The following is a 19,699-nucleotide window of genomic DNA, read 5'->3' on the forward strand; positions in this document are numbered from 1 at the left end:
GCCATCTATATCCTCTGGGATGCCAGCCTTGCTCACACTCCCTGCACCCACTACTGGTGCCCACCTAGCTTGGCTCCAACCTCCTCTCCTCTTCCTGGTCATCCATCTGGAAACACAGAGACGGGGAGAGGAGAGAAGGGCCCATGGTACTTTGTGCCTCCACTCACCAACTCCACGACAGAGGCAACCAGGCAGACGCACAAAGCCCTACACATAACTCTGCTTTCCCATCTGACTTTATTTCATTTGTTTTTCTATAAAACTCCTCCATAATTTCACAATTTAACAAAAAGAAAGTTTAAAATCCAGGACAGAAACAATCCTGTGACTTATTACAAACACGATTCTCCTTTATTCCTTTTATCCAGGAGTTGGTCTCAGGTTGATGAGTGTCCTAGTTCCTAGTGAGACACATTCTTTGTAAAAAACAAAACAAAAACAAAAAACCCTTGTGGGTAAGAAAGGTATTCGATACCTTTCACTTTCAGGCGTTGGTTTACATTTTGTTCAGGGGAGAGCAAAACACGGGGACTTGCACTGGGGTTAAGGGGGTTAACACTAAACACGCGGCCATCACAAAGTGCCAGCCCTTCCTATGGAAGTGTTTCCCAGAGCCCTGGTGGGCCCAGCTGCCGGGCAGCTGGGGCTGGGGTGGGGGAGCAGCTGGGAATGCCATGGCCAGGGCGCTGGCTGCCTGGCACATCCATCAGGTGGTTGCAGGGCCAGCACTGAGCCCAGAGTAGGTCCAGAGGACAGCGCAGGGGTCTTCTGGCCAGAGGAGGTAACAGAAATGGGTTGGTGCTTCTGAAGGCCCTGGAAATCAGACGCAGGGCCAGCTTCTGCTCTTGCTGCTAAGGGCAGACCCATGAGCCCAGCCTTCCTCTAGCTGCCTCCGGTGCAGAGCCCAGCTCCTGAGCAGAGAGCTGCCCGAGTCACCGAGTCAGGAGCTCCTCGAGGAAGAAAAAGACTAGTGCCCTTGGACTGAGGCTCCCACCCGTGACCCCAGCGGCCTCTGTGCACAGAGGGCCCGGCAGCTGCTGTCCTCAGGCCAGTCCCTTCTGTCCAATGTCTTAGTTTCCAGAGGAGAGGTGCCCCACTTCGGAGTATTGCTGGCCTGCCTGGGGAAATGGGTGGCAGCACAGAGCCTGCCACATGAGCCTGCCCTCTTCCTGATACCTCGAGGCAGTGGGGCTGGGAGAGATTCAGAACAGATGGCGAGGAGTCACGGCGTTTTCCTCAGAAAGTTCTTGGGTCTCCCCAGGTTCTGGGATCTCACCAGCAAGGCTGGCTTTTGGGGAAGCCTTGGAGGCAGGGCTCCTGAGGGAGTGTTGGGGGTCTGCCTGACAGACCCAATTGGAGCACTGACAATGCTTGGGGACCACAGGGAATTGGGGCTTGGTGCACCCCACGTGAGTACTCACAAACTGGGAAGAGAAGGGGCCATCCGACGGTGGTGGGAGAGGTGAGCCCAGCTCTGGTCCAGGCCTCCTCTCCTGAAGTCGGTGGGGGCCAGAGGAGCCTGGAGTCGAGGTCTGGGAGAGTAGAGGCTGCACAAACAGGCCCCGAGGCCCAGAAGTTTCCCCACAAGGATGTCCCGGCCGGGGGTGGGAAGGAGGAGCTGGCTTGGCCCTTGGAGAGTTTCAGGCGTGCGAGGCGTTGGGTCTCTGGCCCTGGACTGGCAGGGGTGGGAGGGCCTGCTGCCCACCGGGGCCCAGGCATGAGGGGTTGGCTCTGAGTCCTGACGCTCTGCAAAACACTCCACAAAATATCCCGTCTTATTTGGCAAAAGCTCATTTTTTTTTTCAAAGTTTGAAGACTCGGTCAACAGAAGGAAGAGGATCCTATGGAAGGAGGAAGAGGATGAGCCCCGGGCTGGGGGCTGCTTCCGGAGATGGCGGTGCGTAGTGTTCACCGGCCGAGGGAAGGAAGAGGCGTCCTCCCTACCCCTGGAGGGGCCGGCTGGCGCTCCGGCTTGGCCTCCAGCCCGACGACAACAAGACCAGTGGAGACATCTTAACCTACAAGTCCCGCCTTACACACCCCCCACCCCCCCAACGTGCACTGCTGCCACAGAAACACACTTCTGGAACCCGCTCTGGTACCTACAGTGCAGACATATATATATAATAGAGAGAGAACTATACAGCACGAGTCCCAGCACAGTGACAGCCAACACGGAACTGTGTCAGCTCACGGGAGGATGAGTGGGGCCCGTCCAGGTGCAGCGGGGGCCCTCTGAGGTCCTGGAGCACAGCGGGTGTGTTCTGAACCATTTGGAGAGGCTGGAGGCAGGGCCCCCGCTGCTCAGAGGGCCTGGGCAGTGAAGCTGTGCCACATGCCCCACCGTGGAGCCAGGCCCCCAACACAGGGCACATGCTTCCTCCCCTTCAGGAGTGAGGCCTGGTGCTGCCTCCAATACAAGCCGCTTTCCCAGGGGGGCCCAGGTGACAGCCCTGGGTGTCGGGAAGCAGCAGCGCCCCCCTGGCCCCACTCTGCCCCAGGGCTCCCAATGAGGAAAGTGCAGCTGGCCATGTGGGCCAAGGACAGGGCGGTCACTAAGGCAGTGCTGCGGGCGGGTGAGTCGAGAGAAGAGGGAAGGCGGGGCCCGGACGTGGCCTCCCAGGACCCCAGGGATGCGGCCCGGCACCCGGCCCAGGGTCATGTGGCCACAGCCTCCAGGTAGCTCTGCAGCTTGCGCACGGTAGTCTCGTCCAGGGAGAAGAGGTCAAAGTCGAAGGTGGTGTTGGTGACGTTGAAGTGACCGGTCTCCTCAATCAGGTTCACGATCTGGAAGGAGGGGGCAGGGAGGCTTTATGGGCAGGATACTGGGCTGGGGTGGCCCCCGCCCCCCACCAGGCCTTCAAAGAAAAGCAGGGGGCTCCTGAGGGCTGCCTAAGGGGGTCCGCAGCCCATGGGCCTGAAGGGCATCCCACCCAGGACTCCTCTGAGACCCGTGTCCTTGGGAGTCTTGGGGCAGGTATCTGTCCAGTACCTGCTGCAGCACGTTGCGCTCCCGCAGGGCCATCAGCCTCCGGTGCAGGTCCACCAGCTCATCAGTGTAGGCCTGGGGGCAGAGGGGCGCTCAGGGGTGACCTGCCCCTCCCACCCCGAGCCACACCCAGGCAGCTCCAGGCTGGCGCCCTCCGCCACAACAGCCCCATCTTGTCGTAACCCCACCCCGCCCTGGGTGCTGTGTCATAGGTGCCCAATGACCCCAGCCCCACCTGGTCGTAGGCCCCCCACCGTCCCAGCCCCACCTGGTCCTAGGCACCCCACCGTCCCGGCCCCACCTGGTCCTAGGCCCCCCACTGTCCCAGCCCCACCTGGTCCTAGGCCCCCCACCATCCCGGCCCCACCTGGTCGTAGGCCCACCACTGCCCCAGCCCCCCCCACCTTGTCATAGGTGCCCCTCTTGAGGATCTTCTCTGGCTTGCTGCAGGGCTCCGGACTCCGGCGGCCTGACGCCTGTGGGGTGAACCCCAGTCTGTGGGAGTGCTGGCCTGTGCCCCCTTCCCCAGCCCCCACTGGGCCCACCCGTTGTCCTTCCTCTGGCCCTGGACCCGACTGTGAGAGCAGCCCATCCCACTGGGACCTGAGAAGTGAGCTGACCTTCTACTGTGCCCCCACCCTCACCCTCAGCCTCAGAAACTTGGCAAATGCCAGGCCCAACCCTCAGCTGGCCTCCAGGTTACCTTGCTGTTGGGTGGAGGTGGCTTTTTGGGTGGAGGGGGTTCCCGGCTAGGCAGGCAGGAGTCTCCACTATTGTCGCTCTCGCTGTCACTGAAGCTCAGCCTGAACGTGCAAATGACCCCATTAGGCCTCAGCCACCCAGAGCTCTGGGGAGGCAGTCCTGCCCAGCAGAGCCTCAGTGAAGCTCTGGGACAGACTCAGCCCCTCCCTGGGGCCAGGCCAGCACCCAGTGTTCCCCCTACAGGTCCGGAGACCCCCTCACCCAGCTCTAGGCAGCCACTGCCAACTTAATAGAAAAAAATAGTCTCTGAGCTGCCGTCAAAGAGCAAGGAACCCAGAGATCAGCATGCTTGCCCTGTGAGGCTCTGAGGTCCCCCTGGGTCTCTGGGGTCCCCCTGAGTCTCTGGAGTCTCTGAGGTCAGAACTCCAGGTGGATGGAGGGGCCTGTGGGAGAGACATGGCCAGCAGCGGATGGTTCCACCTCAGCCTGACGCCCTGGGAGAAAAGGACATGGTGCCCTCTGTGCCTAAGTGGTGACCTCAGGCGCCCATCCCCTCCTCAGGTGCTCCCCCTCGCGGAGGGAAGGGTGTGGCTGCCTGATGCCCCCAGCCAGCCTGCACCTGACAGCCGCTTCTCTCCGCTCACACCGCCCTCAGTCTGGACAGAAAGGCCTGGCTCCTTACTTCAGCTTTTCCAGAACCACCCCTCCCCCACAGCTCGGCAGGGGGTACAGACGGAGCCCCTCTCCAGCTCCTCTCCTCCCACTGCTCCTGGGTGGCCACGCACGGCACCCTTGGGCAGAATCCATCGGGTATGTAGTCACTCCTGCCTGCTGCCTCTCTCCTGCTGAGCTGGGCTTTGGCATAAAGGCAGGGCCAGAATGCTGGCCGCAGCCTCAACCCTCAGGGGCTCCTGCCTCATGCACCCCTAGCCAGGCCTGCCCATTTCCCTGGCTCCAGTCCTTAGCTCTCCCCACCACCTCCCCAGAGGCAGAGCACCAGGGTGAAGCAGACAGTCCATCTCCTTGTCGCCTGAGAGGAACTGCTGGTGAGCATGCCCAGGAGCAGCCTGACCACCTTGTCTCTACCAGGCAGTGGCTGGACACCAGCGTTAGGGTCCATGAGGCCCCTTTCCTGATGGATGCAGCGCTCCAGGCAGCCCCATCCTGCTTTCCACCTGCACCCCTTGAACCCAGCAGTAAGAGGTCTTCTGATGCTCGCTCAGCCCTGGCACTGCCACCTGAGCACGCACACATTCACCAGCCCCTGAGCCCCCGACACCCAGTTCCAACAGGATCCACACTTGGGATCCATACTCAGGATCCACATTTGGAATCCACACTCAGGGTCCACACTAAGGTCCGCACCAGCGCCACACAGGCGGGGACTGCTGCCACCAGTCCCATCTTGGGCGGGTCCCCATCCACCCTCCCCTGCCCAGCAGAGTGCCATCCACTACCGTCCTGCCCAGGGAGCCCGGGCTCCTATAGCAGCCACTCCCACAGCCTCAGCCCCCAGGATGGTGGCTCTCGTGAGCAACACCAGCACAGAACAATGAGCACCTGCTGTTCACTGCCCTGCCTGCTGGGTTAGACCCAGTGACCAGCCCACCTTAGGAAGAGCCCCAGAGGCTAGAAGGGCTCGGCCTCATTGGAAGAAAGGGCTGGACCCAAACTGACCTGCTGACCCTGAGTCTGCCCACCCCCAAGGCCTGGGGCCAAGGCCGGCACGGACAGCAAGGGGTGTCCAGAGGAGGTGTCTCGGCTCACTCCACTTGGGTGGAAGGCCACATGGCCCTTCCCTAGGTTGGCAGGTGGCTACAGCTGCTCCCTCACGGGGTGTCTTTGGGTCCAAGGACAGTCCTCAGTTTGTCCTAGCCCAGTGCCATACACCTGGGGAAGGACCCCTGTCTGGCCCAAGTGCAGAGAAACCAGGCCCCGCCGGCATATGCCTGGGCCCAGGTCAGGCTGCTAGGTACCACCTCAGCCCCCTTCTCAGATGATGACGGGACCCCTCCCGGAGTGTCTGGCCCCACCTCCACTCCGCAGCCACACTCTCCTGCACTGGGATGAAGGAGGCCACCGGAGGCCCCCAGGCCCCCTCAACACTCAGGCAGGGCTCCCCAGTGGGCTCTCTCTTCCCCACCCTGGAGCCCCCACGCCCACTCCTCCCCACTGGCTGGGCACCTGGAATCTCTCCCTGCGTTTGTCTTGCCGGCGGCTTCTTCGCCTGATGAAGAGTCGTCCTCGTCAGATTCCTCGGACTGCAGGTCCTCCACCATGGAGCGCAGGGGTCCTGGGGAGAGAGGCAAGGGAAAAAGGGAGGAAGAGGGGGAGGGAGGGAAGGTGAGAGAAGGGGGTTCAGGACCCCACCTGTGCCCAAAAGCCCCCTCCACCCCCAGGGCCACAGTTTTTTGATGCCAGGACCCCTAAGACGCACCCACACAAACCCACCTCGGAGGTTTCTCTGGCCAGGTGGGGACTGCCGCCCATCTTCAAGCATTGCCCCTGTGGCCAGCTCCTCCTTAAGGGACCCCTGGCTCCCCCTGCCCCTACCTTCCTGGCCTTGCTTGCAGGCCTCCAGCCCCTGGCCTGAGACAGGCGCGCGGGGCCCCTCCATTGCCAAGGGAAGGCCAGCCCCACTTTGCTCCGGGTGCTGGGATCAGAGCTCTGCCTGGAGGCAGCACAAACCAGCCCCGGACAAGGAGGGCAAGATGGCCCGAGGTGTGGACCACACACCACCACCCCGGCCCACCCCTGGTGCCCCTATTCGAGCCTGCCCAGCCCCCTGGCAGCCCCTCAGAGGCTCCCAGCCCACTGTCCTCCCCTTTCTCCAGAGACACTCAGCTCCAGTCCCCTACAGACGGCATCTTGGTTTATATTCCTGTTACCAAGGCAACAGAGGGACACAAAGCCCTCAATTACCTTGGTCACGTGACCCCACATGGCAGGTTCCCCCTCCCTTCCCCATAGATAAGAACCCTTGGAGAGTGTGTGGGCTTGGAGCACCCCATCCCCCAGCCCCTCGGGACTGTGTCTTTATGTCAGCCCCCCACCCCAATACGCTCACCTCCCCCAGCACTCCCCCACCCTCAAAAAGGGCTACAGGCCATGGAGGAAATTCTCTGTGTGATCTACCAGAAGTGCTTCCAGCGTGAGGGTGGGTAGGGGTTGGCTGGGCCACCTCCCCACAAGCACCCCAGGAGGCCTGCAGGGACCAGGCTGCCAAGGGGGGCCTGGGATGGAGCCCTTGGCTGGGTGGGGGCAGCAGAGGCAAGGACCCTGAATCTGGTAGGACTGGAGAGGAGAGGCCTGCTAAGGGCAGGGCTCAGGTCAGAACAGAGCGCTTCACCACAGACCCAAAGCCCAGTTCAAAGCCGTGCTGTGCAGATGGAGAAAGCTGAGGGCCGGGAGAGGGACAGTCAGCGAGCGGATGACCCAAGCCAGTTTGGGAGGCCCTGTGTGACAAACTGCATCCTATAAGGAAGCCCTGGGGGAAAGTTCAGCGCAGGCTGGAGCCACCCTACCCTCAGGTTTCTCCAGTTCTGGAAGCAGCTTTCAGACTCTGGGTGTACAAGAGCAAGCCCCCAGCGAGTCAACAGCTTCGAGAAATTCCTCGTGAACCCCTTGTCTCCATAACAGGTCCAGTGCTCTGCTGGCCCCTGGGGAGGTCAGGGAGCCTGTCACCCCCAGACTCCTTGCCCAGCACGCACCTTGGCTGTGGTTCTGAGACGGCTCAAAATCCGAATCTGAACTGGAGTCGGAGCTGGAGCTGGAATTGGATGGACTCGACTGGGCGGACTTTACCACATGGAGGGCAGGGCGGGGCAGACAGGAAGAGAGAGAGGACAATAGTCAGCTTTCAGACTGAAGAGAAGGAATGGATGGCCAAGCCCTTGGGTGGCAGAGACAGCCAGGCAGGATGCCCTGATGTGCACTCAACGGGTCGCCAAGGTGCCAGCACCCTCCAGACGTGGCCCCACCCCACCGCTTCTTCAGCCGCAGGACACAGCTGTCTGCATTCAAAACACAACCAAAGACCTCTTATCTCCCTGAAGGACATTAAATCTCCAGCCCTTGCCTGGCCCTCCTGCCTGTCTGCGCAGGAGGTCGGGGCCGAGGCAGGGGCTGAACAGCTTGTGTGGCTGTTCACGTGTGGGCCCTGCCCACTCTGGTGGGAGCACAGCTGGAAGGCTGAACAGGAAAGGGGGGTAACCCCTCATCTCCTCACAGCCCTGAGGCTGAGTAGTGACAAGCTGTCTCCTTGCCACCGGTGCCCCTGAGGTGGCAATGACCCACCACATGGGACACGGTGGACTAGGGCGGCCCCACCGCACCCAGAGCCAGTCACACCCTCCCCTCCACCTCCTGAAGCCGGCCACCCCGACTCAGCCACCAGGGGGCAGTAAAAGCCCACATGGGGACTCCAGGCCCTGGAGACCAGGGGGTGAGACACCTGCGGCCACAGCACCTCCCATTCCAGAGGCCCGCATGGGTAAGGGACCTCTGAGCATGAGCCAGGATGGGGCGGTGTCTGCACTGGGCCCTCGGGAGAGAGAAACGGACAGGCTATAGGGCAGCAGAGTACAAGCTGGGCCTGGGGTGGGGCCAGTCTGGGCTCTGCTGGGCAGAAGGGCAGAGTCCACAGCTCAGAAAGTCCGCCGGCAAGAATGCCCACATGCCATTGGGTACTGTCTAGGGGAGCTGAGCAGCCTGGCACCTGGGAGGGGCCAGGAGGCAAGCGGAGGCGCCAGCAGCATCTCCTTGATCCTGGCTGAACCCTGGGAAAGAAGACCCCCAGAGGTGAGTCCCAGCTCCAGGAGACCCAGGAAGGCGCAGGTCTCTCCTCTCAGCAGACCCAGAGGAGTCGCTGCCCAGGGACGGACACTTACCGACTGAAGAGTGAAGGGTCCCCTCCCCTGGGGTCTGCCCCACCTAGCCTCCCAGAGCCACTGCCAACATCCCCCCTGGCCACCTTCACACTAGTTCCTGGGGACCCTCTCCGGGAAACCAGCCTGGATGGCCAGTGTCTGCAGGGGGGAGGCACCACAGGCCAGCGTGAGCTCCAGCCTCAACCACGGACCTGAAGTCACATAGCCCTCCTGCACACAGACTCCTGAATTCTTATTCTGGCTCGGGGTTCCCGCGTCTGAGCCTGGCTTTTCACCAACTGACCAAGGCCCCACCTTTAAGCCTCAGCTTCCCCATCTACCAAAGAGCTGCCCTGCTGGCCCTGCTAAGCATATGGAAGTCGAGGTCGAGGCAGGCTGGGGAGGGTGTAGGCTGGGGCAGGCCAGGCAGGCAGGCCCTTCAGCCACACACAGCCCTTTACCTTCCACACGAATACAAGGGGTGGGATGCGGAAGTGGGGGCCTGGAAGAGGCTTCTGCCCTAAGAGCCTAATGGTTCCTGAGGGTCAGAGAGCCCTCAAGAGGCTGCTGTGAGCACTGCCGAGGCTCCAGGGCTCAAGCCACATGGGGTGTCCAGAAGGAGAGCAGAGGGCCTACTGTGCTCCCCATACTCTGGGGCCCATGACTGAAGGGACCCCATGGCCAAGGAGACCACAGAGGAGCAGCCGGAGGAGCTGGGGTCCTGGCCCGGCACACAGATGAGGAGCTGCGGCCCCTCTGCAGGCCGAGGGAGAGACTTCGGTTCCATGCAGGGTCAGAGTTTTCTGGCAGTGGCGCCATCAGCCTCCAGAGTGGGATGGCCTGAGATAGGCAAGGGAGGCTGGGGGATGGGCTGGATCTGAAGGCCATCTCGCCTCCTTCACCGTGGACATTTGTGTCTCCCCAGGTCCCAGGTCAGGACGTGAGTCACCATCCAGCAGCCTCTGATACCCCTGGGATCCTGCTGGAGGCCCAGGCCTCAGCTGCAGGATCTCAAACAGCCCAGACTCGTGGTTCACAAGTCTCTCAGCACAGCAGACCTGTCTCTTCAGCCAGGAGAAAACCCCAGCCTTCCTGAGCAATGCCAGCCTCAGGGCCCAGGTGGCCAAGAGCTAGAGACGCAGGTCTTCCACCCAGCCCACCTGAGCAGGTGGAGGGAGCAGCCCACAGCGGCGCAGGTGCTCAGAGCCACCACGGCAGGATGTCAGGGTGGACACCCAGGCCAGGGAGCCAACCCTTAGCTTGGGGACAGGGGAAGGAAAGCCTTCAGCTCTTCCCAGCATAGGTGCACCAGCCCTGGGCACAGAAGGCCTCGGTGGAAGCATTCGAGGTGAACAGAAGGGAAGGACACCCTGCCCAGAGCTCTAGTCTGAGCAGACCAAGGAGAAAGATGCCAGATGGGGCACCTGAAGAACCTCCAACAGCCAGTGGGCGGACAGCCCTGGACATCAGAGAGGCACTCCAGGGTCTTGTGCCCTTAAGTTCACTGGCAGACAGTCTCCTGGGTACAAGAAGCACTGGCTGTACAACATCATCAACCCCGTGTGTGTCCTCATCAAGGGGGATGCACTGTTACCCCTGGGCCAAACTGTTACCCCAGACACTTCCAACAAGGTGCCCCCGGAAGCCACACACTCATAACATCAGTGTTACTGACACAAACCACTTCTGCTTCATCTCTGGGAACCACTTTCAAACTCTCAGTGGGGCTCGGAGCAGCAATGCTGGAGGCAAAGCTTCTGCCTTTGAGAGTGAATGAGATGCTGGGAACCGTAAAAGGTCACTAAGGGCTGGGGTTGGTGATATAAATGAGGGGGTCAATCACTCATTCATCCATCAATCCAACCATCCATCCAACCAGCCAATCATCTACCCACTCCTACACACCCACACACTCACCCATCCATCCATCCAACCAACCAACCATCCCTCCATCCAACTAACCAATCATCCAATCATTATCCATCCAATTATACATTCATTCAACCATCCAACCAACCATACATCCATGCAACCAACCAACCAACCAACCATCCATCATCCATCCAACCAACCATCCAACCATCATCCATCCATTCACCCAACCATACATGCAACTATCATCAATCCAGCCAAGTTCTTCTTCTCTAACTACCAGAAGCCAAATAGCACACAGAGATGACATGGCCCTCCAAGGCCAAAGAGGTCTGAATACCAATCAACACCTGTCTCCCATCTCCTTTGTGGCTCAAGCTGTCTCTGATGGTGATCTTCAGAGCTGTATGAAAATGCTGCCACAGGAGGAACCCAGGACTTCTGCTTCCCAGATCAGAAAATGGGATGAAAACACACATGGATACCATACCACTAGCAACGGAAAGGGATGCCCTGACCAACTGAGCCTGTGGCACCCTGGGAGAGAGTTGACGGTGGGACACAATCACTCACGAGTAAGTCCCTGCCCATGCAGGGGGCTGCCCGAAGGAGAGCTATGAACCCAGGTACCAGGTGTTATGCTCTACCCAGACCCTGTGTCCCCACAGAGTTCTCACGAGGCAGCTGCATCACCCCCAACAGAAGAGGAAACTGAGGCTTGGCGCAACACAAAGGCTTGCCCAAAGCTCCATGGAGCAAGTGGGAGCCCAGGGTCCTGCGTCGCAACCCCCTCGTCACCTTCGAGTGGCTCACAACCAGCAGAGGACAAGGACAGGTTGGGTGACAGCAGAGGACAGGGGCAGGGTGGGTGAGGGGAGAAGGGCGGGGAAGGAGCTGCCTCACCTCGGTCTTGAAGGAGGCCTCATCCTCTGAGTTGGACTCCTCCACTTCCGGGGGCTTTTTGATCTCCCTGGACTCGTTCTCGGCCTTGACCTTCTCCCCTTTGGTGCTGCCCTTGTCCTTGGCCGGCTTTTTGTCCAAGAAGGAGGAAGACGAGGTGCGGGGAGAGGTGCTGGGGGCGCTCCTCGACCCCTTGGAGCTGCTCTTCTTCTGCTTTTTGGCGCTGGGCTTGGGTGAGTCGGCAGTGGCCGGCCTCTTGCTGGAAGACTTGGGCGGGGGTGGTGGTGGGGGCCCGCCCTTGGGGGACATGCCCTCCAGTTTGGTCTCCTTCAGGGCCATCTTGGGCTCCTTGAACGCAGCCTTGGGCGGTGGGGCCTTCTCCTCCTTGGGTGGCCGGCCCTCACCCAGCTTCCGCGCCGCATCCTTGGCACTCCGGGCCTGCTCACGCTCCGGCTCCTTGGAGGTGCCTCGGCTCTCTGAGTCCTTGCGCGGCCGCTCCCGATGCTCCTTGGTCCCCTTGTGGGCCTTGCAGGCCTTGCTGCTCTCCTTGCTGGCATCCTGCAAGGCCGGCAGGAGGGGGACACGGTCACGCAGCATCTCGGGGCTGCCCTGCTCTGCCTCCCCCGACCCCTACAAAGCGTAATCCACTTGATTCAGACTTAGCTAGAGAAAATCTTCCATAAAGCTTTAAAAAAGTAAGGCAGCAGGTCATGGGCGACTACATGCTAAGACTCCCCTGAGGGATTCAAGAAGCATTCAGGTGAGTCAGAAACACACAGGCCAGCCACACCGACCACGCCCCTCAGGCACCTCGGGGAGTCAGAGGCTGCCAGGCACAGGGCTGGGGGCACCAGCAGGTGGACCCCTCTCCTGTCCCCACCAGAGCCAGGTGCCCTCCCAGGTGGCCCCCACCCCGCCTGGACAACCTAGCCCCAATGCACACCATCACAGGGGCTCTTTGATCTCCCCGTGATCTCTACAGTCGCATTTACTGAGTGCCTGCTGGGTTCCTGGGCACTGTGCATGAAAATTGGCTTCTAGAACCCAAGCCGCCTAGGCAGCTTTTCTAAACCACGTGTAACTCCAGGATCCCCACCTCAGAAATTCAGAGGGTTGAGAGTGGAGCCTGAACTCTGGCATCAATGAGCCAGGTCAGGTGGCTCCCACTGGAAACAGAGGCAGCGAGCAGCCCTGAGTTGGGCCTCCAGGAAGGTCAGGTTGGGGGGATCCAAGCGTGTGCACCTGTGCTCCCTCTGAACAGGAGCATGACCACCTACCTCACCAGGCGACAGTGCAGGACAGGCACGGCAGTCAGGGAGCGTCCAGTCCCCCCACCCCCAGGCAGCTGGGAGCCCCATCTGACACCTGGCTGTGCCCATGCCACGTCCACACCGCATCAGCACCTGCCGCACGGCCAGGGTTGCGGGACAGGCACCTGGACTTGGCCCCCGACCCCAGGGACAGACGCACGGCTGGACCAAGGCTCTCAGGACCCAAGCTCACCAGAAACCAAGAGCTACCAGAGCAGAGGATCAGCCTCACTCTAGAAGCTCACCCCATGTGCTGAGGAATTTAGGTGAGCCAGGGGAAGGCCCAGCAGCTGGGCCTCTGCTTGCTGTGCTAACAGCCCCGGGAGCAGCCACAGAACCCTCTCCACAGAGAGCCCAGAGACGGCATAGTCTGGCCACCTGCAATCTACTTGAGGCCCACACCAGCACTGTGCTCAGGAGAGAAGTCGGCCCCTGTGCCCCACACGCCACCATGGTAGTAGGAAGAGGTACTCACGTCACAAGCCTCCCTTTAGAAGCCTGTCTGAAGGGGTACCCCTTGGGGGGCTGGCTGTGGAATGGGGCTTGTCTTGGGGTTCCACTCCCAGCAAGCAGCTTCCCCAAGGAGGGAGGCAAGAAACAGAGACCCCTGCACAACTCTGGCCTATTCCTGCAGTGTCCACGTGCCTGCCTGGGACCCCTGGCCCCAGCCCCAAGACATGGAGTGGTGTCCCCCAAAGGGCAGGTCCACCAAAAGCCCCCCAGCCCCAGTCAGCAGAGCCTCCCCACCATTCAGGGTCTGCCCACTTAGCAGGGGCCTCAGAGCATCGCCTCCTCAGGGGGAGCTCTGTACAGGCTCCTGGGAGGACAGGCTCTCTGAAGTCACACACTAAGTCTGGAGCGTGACGGAGAAGTTCCTGGGATGAAACCCATCACAGTCATGTCCTCAAAGCCAGCAAGGACCCCAAATGGCTAAGAGACTACTGCTGGAGAAACAAAGGCCCACTGGAACCACTGGCTGACATTGGACAAGAGAAGCGGGGTGCCTGAAGCTACAGGTGCCCTGCAGCGGGCCCTGTTCCTCTCCCAGGAGGCTCTAGGCTCCCCTCTCGGGGGCTATGGGCAGGAACAGGAACACCAGGGACCAATCCACCTGGGGACAACGGCCAGACTCCCCAGCGGCCCTGGGGCCCTACAAGGACCATGTCTCCCCACCCCCAGCCCTTCTGCCAGTCAGCCCACAGGTCCGGACAGCAGACAGCCCATCTGAGGGAAGTGCCAGGGCCTCCTGAGCTGCAGGAAGAGGATGATGACTTGGAGGGCAGGACTGAAGGTGTTTGTTGGAGAGCTGTATGCAGCAACCTTCGCAGGGACCCCCTAAGTTGCAGTACCTGGGGCTGCAGGATCAGGAGGGGCCCCAGCCTGCAGGCCCCCCGAGCATGGCAGGTGTGACTACCGGTATAAGGGCCCCAGGGGTCTCAAAGACCTCAGCAAGAGATGCTGCCAGCAGCCCCTACTCGGCAGGCCACTGTGGTGTCCTCAATACCCAGAGGGCACTTCCTAGGGGAATTGCAAGTGACACGCCAGAAAGAGAGAGTGATTCCTGCACTTCCCACTCTGCGTGGACCTCTGGACAACTGCAGGTGACTGAGACAGAAGCTGCCAAGATCGTAAGAATTTTTCTTCGATATAAGCCCCACGAGGTTCAGGGGAGGACCACAGATGCCAGTATGGGGAAGACCCCAGACCCACACTCCATACTTGGAGATTCTGGCCTCACGTGTCCAGGGGGCTTACGTCAGACAGATCTGAAGATTCAGAGACCTAGTGGCCTTGTGGAAAGTGCCAAGAAGACCTTGCCCAGGTGACAGGCCCTCCTCCAAGGCTGCTGATGAGGATCAGGCTGTAAGACAGCCTGAGAGCTTGACCTGTCCCACTTTGGGTGCCCCAGGCCCCTGACACCCAAGCATGAGTGGAGCAAGAAACCTGCCAAGATGAGAAGTGGATAAACTTTCGGTGTGGGTAGTAGTGAATGATCGGCAGCTGCCCTAAAAGCCAGGCGGAGCTTGGTCTCAGGGACACAGCTGTGTTAGGTGACTGTGGGACAAGACGCACACTTGGGAACTTCTGCATCCACCATGGTACCAGTCCAAGGGCTCAAGGCCATGCTGTGATAGTTCAGAGAGGGAGCTGTTGGGAGGGCAGAGCACCCCCTGCCTGACCAGCTGAGAGAAGACGATGAAACATTTCTTCCTGGGGCAAATAGCGTGCTTGCCCACATGGTTCCACCTGGCCCTTCCCCCACATAAGCTCTCTGCAGAGGGCTGCTGCCAAAGCAGAAAGTGAAGCCTAGAGCAGCCGAAAGAGGGGCGCCCAGCCCCATGGAGAGGGTGTCCGAGCTGTGCTAGGGAGCAGCAATGGACACGCTTGGTCCACGGCCCCCAGCACACGAGCCTCTCAGGGTCTGTTCCAGTGGTCCTAGGCCCTCTGACTCAGTGGCAGGAAGAATAGGGCAGGCTCTTTGGCCTCAAGAGGAACAGAGAGAAGCCTGCGATCACTTGGCTGTCTGTGAGGTCAAGAGGGCCAGCCTCCTGACCAAAGGGCAGAGCAGTCAGGCGGGCAGAGATGAGCTCTGAGAGGAGGCCAAGGGAGCGAGTCCGGGGATGGAAGGTCCAACTCTGACGCAGGGCGCCCTGAGCCGGGACTCACCGCCAGGCCCCAGCACGCCCCCAGGACTGGGCCTGCCGCCTCACTAACCTTGGAGCCGTGGGACGGTTTGGTCTTCTTGGGGTCAGAGAAGGCAGAGAGTGGAATTGTGGGTAACATGGGGTAGTCGGGGCTGGGCCTGGACACCGTTTCTGCTCCTTCAGGAATTACCATCACCTAGTGATAAAGAAGAGACAGACGTTATCAGCGGGCAAGGAGGCTGGAAACCCCATCGGCAAGAGGGAGCCCGCTGCGGGGCTCCCCTCTGGGAGGGGCCGGGCGCTGAGCACTGGAGCCACGCGGGCTGGGTAGAGAGCCAAGAAGCCGGGTCCCAGGAAGCCTGAGTGTGGCGGGCCTGAGGGCCGGCTGGAAGACGCGGAGCGTGCAAAGGAGCACGAGGAGGAGTCGAAGCCAAGCTGCCCCACACAAGGCGGGGAAGACAAACCAGAAGCACGGCCGGGACATGTGGAAAGCCAGCCAGACACCCAGAGCAGGCAGCGTGGTGGAGGCCGCACCCAGGTTCTGGGTGCTGACTTCCTCTCCAGTCTCAGGTGGGTGAGCTGGACAGACAGGGGAGGCATGGCCGGGCTGGAGGAGGGAGGACCGGAGTGCCGCTGGGAGGTGCTCCGGCCAGGCTCCCGTGGCCCCAGCAGAAGTGGGAGAAGGCTGCGGGCAAGTTCTCAAAATACTGACAAGAGCGAGCTGATTCTACCAGCGGCCAGCCACTCAGAGGGAACCTTCCAGACGGTGATGAGCCAGAACAGAAGAATAAAGTGCAAAGATGATGAAAAGGAAAGCATTTAGCTTGGCAGAACAGGCATCATGAACAACTCTGAGAACCTGGGGTTCCCCAATGAACCCCAGCTTTCATCTGAGGAGGCTGAGGTCACACCCAGCCACAGCCATGGGGACGCCGGGTTGAAAGGAGGGCGGTGGGGCCCGAGGCGGCACAGCTCGTCGGAGCCTGTCTGACCACCACGCTCTCAAGCAGGCTCCCAGAACACGTCGGCCCCGTCAGGCACCCAGGGATCATGCCCTCAGGGGCCCGCACACACGAAGGCCACTCGAACATGACCAAGTGGGCAGCCCAGGAGGATGGCAGGGCCATGCGAGCCCTCGGTTCATCCGCCCACAGCCCTTCTCCTCCTTTCGTTACAACATCTCCTATCCCTTCAGAGGAAGGTCCCAGGCTGACCCGGTCCTAGGACACACGTGACTGCTTGCCTTCTGGTGAAAACCTGGGAGCACGTGGTTCCAAAGGAACCCATCTCACCACCTTCCGCTGAAGGAGCTTCTACTTCTGTGCAGTTCAACTGCCGACGGGGCCAAGGATGAGACACAACACTGGAGGCCAGGTGACCACCGGGCCCGGCAGGAAGTGGCTCAGGTCACTGCAGAGGCGGTCTGAGTGTCATGCGAGGCGCAACAGTGCTCACGGGACCCCGGGGAAGGGGCTGCACAGACAGCAGTCCTCGTGGCTCACAGACAACTCGCTCCTCCAGTTCTTCCAGCGCCGATGTGGACATCAACACAGGCAGCCTCCGGGGCTACCTGCCACCAGGGGGGAAAGGCGGCCCACCTGGGACCCGGTGCCCCAACACAGCGAACAGGGACTGGGACTCAGGACTCAGGAGCCACAGTCCCCTGGAGGTCTCGAGTGGCTCCTAAGAACAGACAGCACTGCTCTGCCATCAGCCTAGAGCCTGAAGCCCACAGCCCCAAAGGGCAAGAAATTCCTGGGCAGTCGGCCAGCTCTCTGGGCAGCCCCCCAGGGCGAGGACAGCACTGGGTGGTGCAGCGCAGCGGCCGCGGCCTCCCTCCCTCCCAGCACCTCCTCCCCGGCTTCCTGCCCTCTGGTTTTATGTGTTTGGATGCTGCTCACTGAGCCTTCATCTCCTCAGAGCAAACACACCCCCATGGACAGCTGGGGGCTCAGGGCCGCGTCCTGGGTCCTGAGAGGCCCATGGACACTCTGTGCGGCTGCCTCCCACAGAGCGGTGACCACGCAACCTTGGGGGGAGCACCCAGGAACTGCTAGGGAAATACTCTGGAAAGCATCTGGCAGCGACGCCAGAGTAGAGGCAGAGCTGGGGGAGGACTGCTGCGCCTGCCAACTTCAGAGCCAACATCTGTGTAAGGCAACCCCCATTTCTGCTCCGCAACTGGACTCCGTCAGCCGTCACGTGCAAGATTAGGGTCACACACTCATCTTTTATTAAGGACACAGCAGACCTTAATCACACATCCTGCAGTGAAAAAGTGATTCTTTCATATTGTTTAAAAAGTTTATAAAAAGACCCAACTGAATTAAGTGAAAGGAAAAAAGGACTGCTCCCAAGAGCCAAAGAAAGCCAAGCTAAAGGCACACACTGGGGAAGTGAGCCTGCCCTCACCACACACACACACAAGCAGTCACCCCCAGCCCGACTCCTCCACCCCAGGCACAGCATGTCTGGTGTGCTCAGCCCACATCCCCCGCCTGGCACAGTCCAGCCTGCCCCCCCACAACAAGTGGGCACCCTACCCTGCTCTCCAAGAGCCCTGACACGTGCTCCAGCACCACCACCATACCGGGACTGCTTGCGCACAACTCCCTACAGAGACCTAAGTTCTGAGAGCCAACACTCTGACCAGGTCCGAGTCACAAGGACAAACCCCCAGAAGCCTGCATCAGCAGGGAACCCCCCAGATGACACAGCCTCTGAGTGGCCTTGCCAGTCCAGTTAAAAACTGGCTCCAGCTCCACGTCAGGCTGGGAGACTGGCCTCACACCCACTCCTGCCTCCACCCACCTCTGTGGAGGAAGATGCTAATTACCCACAGCAACAAAAAGCTTCGGGATAACTAAAGACTAGTCAGTCATTTGCAACAGACAACGCCCTGGTACAGGCTAGGGATGCCTGGGTCCTCTCCAAAGCTGCCAGGTGCCGTCCGTACCACCTGCCCCTCAGGGTCTCAGGCACTCAACTACATGCTGGGAAGCCCCGGGTGCCCCCAGCACCATCAGTGGCCATGTCAGGACCACAGGGAGTGGCGCACTCACCCCGCCGGCCATCAGGAGCTTGTACCGGAACTCCACGGTGGGGTTGTTGAAGGTGAGCTTCTCGCAGCGCAGGTGGTTGACGGGCGGGTTGCCCTCCAGGTTCAGGAATAGATCGTAGGTGAAGCAAACCTTCCTTGGCTCCTCCTTGAACAGCGAAAACAAGGAAGTCCGTTTGGTGGGGCAGGAGGTAGAGACAGTCAGGGGCAGGTAGACACGCTCCCTGCCTTCGCTCCCCTCAGACCCTTGTCCGCTCATCTGTATGTGTCTGCCCATCAACCTGCTTAATTTACCCAAAATAAATTAACAGACTGCAGAAGAGCCGGCAAAGCGGGCTTCATGACAGAAATAAAGATCTGGGTGACGGTCTCACTGGTTAGTGAAGCAGTCGATCCTGCCGACGGCGGCCACAGCCCCACACACACGCCCCTCAACCCTCACGGTGCTCGGCCCACAGACGCACAGGCACTGAGCAATGATGCCGAGCCTGGCCAGGACCCTACAGCCTCACTTGCAACCCCCTTTCCTGGAAGGGAAATTTCTCCAAAGACATGAAAGTGGCCAACAAGCACATGAGGCCGCTTTACACCATTATCCACCAGGGAAATAGAAATCAAAACCACAGAATTCTGCTTCACCCCTACTAGGATGGCAATCATTTTAAAAAAGGAAAATAGGGACTTCCCTGGCGGTCCAGTGGTTGAGACTGTGTGCTTCCAATGCAGGGGATGCAGGTCTGATCCCTGAGTGGGGAACTAAGATCCCACAGGCCGCACCAAGATTTTAAAAATAACAATAAATTTTTTTTAATTAAAAAAAATGGAAAATAACAAGTGTTGCCAAGGAAGTGGAGAAAACAGCATCCTAGGGCACCGCCAGCAGGAATGTAACATGGTGGTTCTTTTGGAAAAGTGGACAAGAGTCTCTCAAAATGTTAACCCACCAGTCTCCTCTGGATGTTTACCCAAAAGAAATGAAAACACACATTCACATAAAGCCTCGTATGCTGATATCCACGGCAGCATCACTTGCTGTCGTCACGATGTGGACATAACCCCAGCATCCACCAGCAGGTGTCTGGATGAACGTACTGGGGCTCAGCCACACAATGGGATGGTATCTGGCCACAGAAAGGAACCAAGCGTTGACACGTGTTAAGATAGGAATGGCCCTCAACAACACCATGCTCATGGAGGGAAGGCCATGCAGGGTATGGTTCCACATGCATGAAGTGTCCAGAACAGACAAGTAAGCCCAGAGACAAGAGTGGCTTCGTGGCTGCCAGGGGCTGGCAGCAGGGTGGTGGGGGAGGGGATGTGGAAGCTGCCGGCCATTAGGGAAGAGGTTTCTTTCT

The 19,699-nt window shown here is 60.0% G+C and overlaps 1 protein-coding gene across 3 annotated transcripts in view; it reads right to left on the bottom strand.

Annotated features, from left to right (window-relative positions):
• Positions 1-218: 218 nt before the first annotated feature.
• Positions 219-19,699, bottom strand: part of MLLT1 (MLLT1 super elongation complex subunit) — a 69,036-nt gene continuing 49,555 nt past the window's right edge. Inside the window, exons 4-13 of one of the 3 annotated variants that reach the window (XR_008686396.2) lie at positions 18,349-18,492; positions 15,357-15,482; positions 11,335-11,889; positions 7,402-7,489; positions 5,876-5,984; positions 3,693-3,792; positions 3,394-3,465; positions 2,993-3,064; positions 1,422-2,787; positions 219-416 (exon numbers count right to left, since the gene is read on the bottom strand). Coding sequence is in view for 2 of the 3 variants with exons in the window: in XM_055429344.2 (XP_055285319.2) it covers positions 2,659-2,787; positions 2,993-3,064; positions 3,394-3,465; positions 3,693-3,792; positions 5,876-5,984; positions 7,402-7,489; positions 11,335-11,889; positions 15,357-15,482; positions 18,349-18,492 (1,395 nt within the window). In the remaining variant the exon portion in view is untranslated. Of the gene's footprint in view, positions 2,788-2,992; positions 3,065-3,393; positions 3,466-3,692; positions 3,793-5,875; positions 5,985-7,401; positions 7,490-11,334; positions 11,890-15,356; positions 15,483-18,348; positions 18,493-19,699 lie in introns of all 3 variants that reach the window. The other 2 variants (XM_055429344.2, XM_055429345.2) reach the window with 2 other exon arrangements.

This window comes from Moschus berezovskii, chromosome 8 (assembly GCF_049115385.1).
Source record: "Moschus berezovskii isolate FMDL1 chromosome 8, NW_MosBer_1.0, whole genome shotgun sequence".
Lineage (NCBI taxonomy): Eukaryota > Metazoa > Chordata > Mammalia > Artiodactyla > Moschidae > Moschus > Moschus berezovskii.